The 7,458-nt window shown below is 57.4% G+C and overlaps 1 protein-coding gene across 1 annotated transcript in view; it reads right to left on the reverse strand.

Moving 5' to 3' along the window:
• Nucleotides 1–4,779, reverse strand: part of LOXL4 (lysyl oxidase like 4) — a 17,509-nt gene extending 12,730 nt beyond the window's left edge. Inside the window, exons 1-6 of the mRNA XM_006157358.3 lie at nt 4,389–4,779; nt 3,693–3,871; nt 2,656–2,861; nt 1,025–1,063; nt 652–871; nt 2–103 (exon numbers count right to left, since the gene is read on the reverse strand). Coding sequence (XP_006157420.1) covers nt 2–103; nt 652–871; nt 1,025–1,063; nt 2,656–2,861; nt 3,693–3,871; nt 4,389–4,671 — 1,029 coding nt within the window. The 5' untranslated portion in view covers nt 4,672–4,779. The remainder of the gene's footprint in view (nt 1; nt 104–651; nt 872–1,024; nt 1,064–2,655; nt 2,862–3,692; nt 3,872–4,388) is intronic.
• Between the last annotated feature and the right edge of the window lie 2,679 nt (nt 4,780–7,458).

A 7,458-nucleotide genomic window follows, 5' to 3' on the forward strand; every position in this document is an offset into this window, starting at 1 on the left:
GGTTCCACCTGTGGTCGCAGACCGTGCCCCACTGGCTGTTCACGAGCACTTCCACGCGGCCCTCGCCCACCTGTGCCCCTGAGCGCAGGCGCACCTTCTCCTGCTGGGAGAAAACCTGCTTCAGGGGGGCTGGGGGTACAGCCGGCAGTGCAGGGCCACACGGCAGGGCCACATGGCAGAGCCCGGGACAGGACCCCTTCGAGCTCATGGTGGTGGCTGGAGCTGAGGACCAGGAGTCCCAGTCCCGCCTGCGGTTCCCCCGAGCTCTCACGTTAGTAAGCCCTCCTCGACCTGCGTTTCTCCGGTGACCAGCGTCCGCCCCGTCTGTCAGGAGACGGTGGCAGTGCTGTGCCAGGACGTCCCACCGCCTCGCCAGCACCCGCTCATCTACTTTTCATAACGCAGGGCCCAGCTCAGTTCAGTCCCTCGGGCCTCACACATGTCGCTACCATCCAATGACTTTATTGCTACCTCCATCCCTGGACGGTGCTGGCAGCTGCCCCTCTGGCAGGGCTCTGGAAATCTGCGGGTGCTCTCCTCCCCTTCCAGGTCCCCTCTCCTCTCCTGGCTGTCCTGGAGCCCCCTACAGGCAGGTCCTGCTGAGAGCGGCCTGTGCCTCCAGGCCAGGGTGCAGGGCCCCTTGGGGCTCACCTCTGCCCAGGACTCCTTGCGCCGGGGCTTGGGCTTCAGCGAGCGGAAACGGGGCCCTGCCACACAGCTGACCACAGCGTGCATGCCGCCTGGGCAGGCCGGCTGCAGCTTGCCCTGTGCCGGAGCCACCTGCACCTGGCAGCTGGCCATGTGGGGCTCTGTCCCCAGGCAGTTGACCCGGTGGATCCAGAAAGAATTCTTATCCGTCAGGCTCTTCAGCCTGGAGGACAAGGGAGACTGAGGGTGGAGGAAGGGTTGGGGGGAGAGCTGAGGACTAAGGGGGTCAAGACAGAAGGGAAGGGCGGGAAAGGGGCAGGAGGGAGGTCCTTCCTGCAGCACCCTTCGCATCCTTCCCGGGGGTGTCACTCCTCACCTGGACTTGGGATCCTTTATCTTTGAATTCCAGACCTTCCTGTAGGGGAGAAAGCGGATGGGCGCTGGTGGGGGTGCGGAGGTGCAGAGGGCCCGGTCCCTGCCACCCCAGTTCCGCGCAGCTCTCTGAGTTTGCACCGGACTGCACGCTTTGTAAGCCTGTCCTCGATCTTCCTTGATCTACCGGGCACAGCAGCCCTGGTAGAATGGCCACCTCACTGACAGCGGTGATCACCCAGTTCTACATGGAGCCATCTCATGGCTGCCCCTCCACACCACCACCCAGATGAAGGGGAGCCTTCAGGGAGCACCCTAAGAGAAGGGACCAGGGAAAGGTCCCCGGGGGCAAGTGGAAGTTGAAGGCCTCGCTGGCAGGGGTGCCCTCCCAGGGACGCCCAGGCTGTGATCAGGGCTGCCTTCCACATGGCGGTGAGTGACTCAGCCCGGCCCAGACGTGCAATTTCCAAGCAGCAGGAGCCGGGGCCGTGTGGCTGCCCACCACCTGTCTTTCTTCAGGACCAGGGACATCTAGTCAGAAACGCAAGGACAGAGCAACGAGGGGCTCCCCACCTCACAGGAAGCAGGACAGGCTGCCTGGGGTGGCGAGGCAGAGGCTCAGCATGGTGGGAGAGTTGCTCCTTGCAAACGTGAAGTTTGCATGACACGGAGCTGCAGAACTCTGACCATGGTCCCCGCTCGCTGGGCTGATGCAATCCCCAGTGACAGTTCAGTCACATTTCCGACAGTATTTTTGGTCTCTTCTCTCAGAACTTACCCCCATCCCACATCTTGCTGACACGCAACCCAATCTAGGCCTGGTTTGGATCAGAGAGGAGGAGAGTCTTTAGGGCAAAGTTGAGATCATTTAAAAAAAATTTTTTTTTAAGTTTGCTATAGGGCGTGTGAGCTTACAGGAGGGAGATGGGATGGGGAGATTTGATAAATCAGCCCCCAGGAAGGATGGCCATGCCACATTCTCTGGGTTTTGGTCACGCATGTGCACATGCCTGGCATGTTTCACAAGCCGCTGGGTCTGGGACTCCAACCACGCAGTCGGCCATGTGGAATCCAGCGCCTTAGCCTCCATGCCACCTGCTGACTCACAAAGTTGACATAATTCACAGTAGAGTGGATGGTTGAGGCCCAGTGCCCTCCCCGGGGACCCCAGCCAGGGCCTGAGAACTGAGACCAGATGCAGTTTCGTCCTTGGTGACAAGTATCTCCTGGGAAATCTAGTGTTAAAATCAGGGACAGGAAGTTGTACATCCCACTCTTCATTGTGGGGATACCCTGTACCATTTTTTAGATGTTTGGAAATACAGTACTTATTTTCTGAACCTTTCTAGGTATCTCCCAAGAGCTTGCAGCTCATCCTCGCTTGTCTCCTCTTCAGTATTCTGAGGGACCCATAGCCCAGGAAGTCCAGGCTGTCCTCAGCTGGGCCCCTTTTCCTCCCCACCTGACATGTGCTGACTGTCCTGCAGACACCACTCCTGCCAATCCCACCAGCCCTACTGCACTCTGCAGGGTCCCCCATATCACACACATCACACACTCGTCCCACTCACACGCTGGAGTGTGCTCTCACACATGCACGCATGCACTCATGGTCTCCCAGGCCCACCCTCCTACCTGTAGTAGTGGCTGTCGGCAGGCACCTCTCCAGGGAAGCCCAGCATCCCGCACACCACCCTGCTGTTGTTCATGGTCCAGCCTTGGTCACACACTTGCCGCCAGTGGCCCTCATACTTCACCTCCACGGCGCCCTCGGTCACCGGGCTACGCCGCTTGGCGCTGGCCAGGATGGGCTTGAGTCGCACCTCCTCCAGCCGCCGGCCCTGCAGGTGCACGGTCACTCGTGGGCCTGGGGTCCCTCTGCTCCTGGTGAGCCCACCGCAGATGTTTACACAGTCACAGGCCACCCCCCCCCAGCCCCTCACTGGACAGGCCAGGAAGCAGGCCCAGAGACGGGGAGATACTGGTCGAACGCCACAGAGCAATTATGAGGTAGAGCAGTGGTTTGTCTAGGCCTTTCCTCAACTCCTCCAACCTGTTGAACTGCAGAGACTAGGCAGATTGGGCCCTCCCCAGGACTAGGATGGAGCCTTGGAGCTGGGAGGGTAGAGGAGCCCTCTTTGTGCCACCCCAAGGAGAGCCGAGATGGGCACTGGTCAGCTCAAGACTACCAGAGGGGACCCTTTGGCCCACAAAACCCCCATCCTAGCCCTGGGGTGACCTCAACTCGGGGAGAGCCCTCCTCATGGCCTGCTGCATCCAGTTCAGGGCAATGGCCTGCTTTCCTCAGCCTGGAGCTGTCTGGCCGTGGAAACAAGAGCCCTTCTCTGCCCACCCCTGTTGTTTGGCTTGGGCTGTTTTTAGCTTGGCTTGTTTGTGCTGGGAAGAAGCAGCAATTGTGGCCTGGCCTTGTGGGCAAGACAGCCCCCTTCCCCCTTACAGGATTCCCAGCATGCCCAGCCTCTGTTTCTCTGGCCTGCCCTGAACCAACCCAGGGCCTCTGTCATGCACCTGTTCATGCCACATGCAGAAGTCAGAGCCCCAAAGATGAGGCTCAGCCCAAGCGCTCCTTACTTTTCCAGGCTCATCCCCCAGGTGTCTCTGCCCCCTGGCCCAGCCCTTGGCTTAGGCTAGGACCTGAGCGACCTCCTCACCTGGGGCCCAAGGGCATTGGAGACCCTCTCAGAAAGATAGCCACGTTGGCGCTGGGGGTGGCACACCACTCCAACATCTTCCGAGTGGCTGCAGTCACTGACACCCCAGCCATTAGATCCACACTGGTCCAGAGAGTTCTCTGTGCCCAGGCAGCGCACATTATCCAGCCAGATGGGTCCTGTGGGGGTGGGGAGGGGTGCTGCCTAAGGATAAGCTCAGAGACAGATCATAGGCTGCGTTCCCTCGACAGGAGCCCATTCCCAGCAAGTCTCCTCTAAACCCTGAGTAGAAAATGGGAAAGTATGTGGAGGGTGATTCTCCTGGGGTCTTAGTATCCACAGCCTTTCCTACTACTTCCTTTAGGCATCAGGTCCTGTAGAGTCTACCTTTGGAAAATGCCAGATAGGTATAGTAAGTAGACCTACCCATTCATCCACCCATCATTCATTCAGCAGCATTTGCGTGCCAATTGCTGCATTCAAGGAATTTATGGTTAAGTGGTGGAGATGGTGGTGGCCTAATTACAAAACAGAATGGGAGTGTTGGAGGAGGGTCATTTGCAGCTGGGGGGCACTTAGGAAATGCCTTATGGAAGAGGTCATTTGAGCTGGGTATTAAAGGATGGGTGGGCATCTGATATGTTCTGTTGGAGCCTCATTTCCTCACCATTCTGCTGGGCAGTGCCACTCACTCACCCTCCCCTTGGCCATACTTGGCACTGTGGGCCCATGTCAAGGCAGCTGCAAAGCCCAGCTGGCGGCAGGCCACTGTGGCTTCTTGGAGAGCGAAGCTATCATCACACACGGTGCCCCACTGGCCCTGGTGCAGTATTTCCAGGCGGCCCTCCTCTGGCCTGCTCCCTGGGCCCACCAGCCGGAGCTTCGCGGTGCCCAGTGACTGTGGCCTGCTGGGAGGGGCTTGGCTTAGCAGCAGCAGCAGCAGGAACTGGGAGAGGGTGGCTGGTGGATACCACATCATTGTGACTTCCAGGGCAGCTGGGCCAAGGCACCTGGGGAATGAGTAAATGTGACAATGATCACCACCTTTGTCCTGATCTCAGATTTCTTCAACAATTTGGCAGCTGCTGGCAGAGACAAAGGACAGCAGGGCCTTGTGTATGTGCATGCATGTGTACACACACTGTGTGTGTGTGAGCAATGGCATTTATTGGGTCTGGACCTTGAGGTTGATTTGGTTCAAATCCACCATGTATTGGCTATGTGACCTTAAGGAGGTTTAAGTTTAACCTTACTGAGCCTCCATCTCCTCACTGGTAAAATAAGGATGATAATCGCCATCACGGCATTGTTGAGAATGCTAAATAGGACATCGTATAGACAGGCCTAGCACAGGCCTCACACGTGGTAAGTAAGGAACAATAGTGGGGACCAGCAGTTAGCGTAATGGCTATGTCGCTGGACTCCCATGTAGCCGACTATGGTTCGCGTCCCAGACCCGGTGGCTTAAAACTCACGCCGGGCGCGTGTGCATGCATGCCCAAGATCCCGAGAGGAGAACGGAGGAGAAGGGATTGTGATGTGGCCATCCCCCCTGGGGGGTGATTTCTTGCTTTCTGTCTCTCTGTCTCTGTCTGGCTGGCGAGCACATGCGCCCTATAGCAAAAACCTCTCAAAAAAAAAGGGAAGCTATTTGCGATACAGTCTTACATGTGGGTAGAGGAGGTAGGCTAGCCTTTTGAGTCATGGGGAAGCCTCCAGAGGTGCCCTCAGGTCCAGAATATCTGCCCTAAGGGCATTGCCCTTACCCTTTAATGTTCTCAGAACCCTAATCAAATGTCAAAGCAGCACCTCCACCACGGAAGCGCACAGAACGCTGGAGTGGAGAGGCCGATAGAGGGTAGTCCGGGTCTCTGCCCCTCCTTGACTGTGTGGCTTAGGCATGTCTCTTAAATTCTCTGGGCCCTAACTCCTTACTGCTGAAGGGACAGGATGAACCAACTATTGTTTACTGTCTCCTCCCTGGATAGCTGGAGGATAGCTACAATACCCTTGGATATCTGGATAGCCCCTAATATCCTTGGATAGCCTGTAACAGCCTCAAGCCATCGCTTAGGTGCATCTGGGTGTACGATGCATGATGCATCGAGCCTTTCCGGTGCACTTGCTGCAGGCCAGTGACTAGGCCAGGTGTTGAGACACAGACATGAAGCCAATGGACACCCTCCCTACCGTCAGGAAGCTCAGAGCAGAGGGATCAGGGAAGGCTTTCAGAGAAGGTACATTTAATGTAGGTATGGTTGCATGAGTAAGAGTTCTTCTTGGTGGGAAAAAGGGAATTGAAGACAGAGAGCAGGATAGGTAAAGGAAGCCATAGAGAAAAGTTAAGGAATTGCCCTCCTCTTAACCTGGACTACAGTGTTGGGGGCTGGGAGGGGAGCGGCGGATGGCAGGCTGGGGACAGATCATCCGAAGCCTGATGATTCGAGGCCTGATCTGAGGCCTGCGCACTTGCCCTCACCTGGCAGGAAATGAGGGGCTGTGGGGGGTTTCAGGAGGCAGCAAATAGCAGCGAGAAGAGGATCCCTGCCTGAAAGTCATAGCTTGTTAGCACAGCTGGGGACCTCTGAAGCTCCTCTGCCCCCAAGCTCTGCTGCCTTGGGGTGCTGAGGCCCACCCCCGAAGTGGAGGGGGAAGATGGCTCCTAGATCCCTGTCCAGTGCTTGACTCCTAGACAGCTGGTTCTGGCGAGACCTGCCTCCCCATGGCCACTGTTGCCCAGGGGAATCCGCAGCTCACCAGCCTGGGTGGGGAGGGTCCTCTGCCCTGGCTGCTCCCACACGTGGCTGGCCCTGGATGGCAATCGTGCTTATCCCTTCCAGCAGGAGCCCCACTCCCTCTCCAGGGCCTTGACCAGCGCAGAGCTGGGTTGCAAGGGGCTTCTAGAAGTGCACGTGATGGGCTCAGGGGGTGAAGCGCCATGGGACTGGGGGCTTTGCCATGTGTTCCCAGAGCCGGGATAGTGCCAGGGATGTAGCTGGCACCCATGAACATCCGTGGTTGTGTGGCCGAGAGGAAGCAGGGCACAGTGCTCAGGAGCACAGACTGGGAGTCGGCCAGCCTGGGGCCAGTTAGTCACTAGGTGATCGGTTCACTTCTCCCGGTCTCAGTCTCCCTCTGTGAAATGTAGCCAATTATAGCACCTCCTTACAGATGTTTGTGGATTAAATGAATGAATGTTAAACACTTAGAAGTGCAAGTTCTCCATAGCAGTTAACTATTACTATTTTAGTTTTTGCTGTAGGGTGCGTGCGTTCACCAGAGATATGAGAAAGAATGAGTGAGAGGGAAATCAACCCCCCGAGGGGACAGCCATAGAGTAGGCCAGCTGGGGTAGAGCCATTGCCCCAGACTGGTCCCACCCAACTTGTTCACAGAGGAAATGGAGGCCCAGCTGTGTGGACTGAGGTACCCTTCTCTGCAGCACTCCCCAGATTTATCCCTCTCCTCCTCTCTCTGCTCCTTGAGGCTGGATGGGGGCCCCTCCCCACGCCTCCGCAGCCTCTTCCCACCCTGACCCCTCCTACGTCTCCTTTCTGGACTTAAACACCTGTATCTCCAGGTCCCTCCCCACTCAGGGCTGTGGGCGACAGGAGCAGAACTCTGCACTGATCCCTGAGGACTGAGCTGGCCTGTCACTGTGGGTAGGGACATTCCCAGATGACAAAGGAGGCTGGGGAGGGTGTGCGCAGAGCCCTCAGCTGCTGGCCTGGGACATGAGCTTACCTCCCCCACACCCTGAGAGGTA

This window comes from Tupaia chinensis, unplaced genomic scaffold, assembly GCF_000334495.1.
Source record: "Tupaia chinensis unplaced genomic scaffold, TupChi_1.0 Scaffold000539_1, whole genome shotgun sequence".
NCBI classification, from domain to species: Eukaryota; Metazoa; Chordata; class Mammalia; order Scandentia; family Tupaiidae; genus Tupaia; species Tupaia belangeri.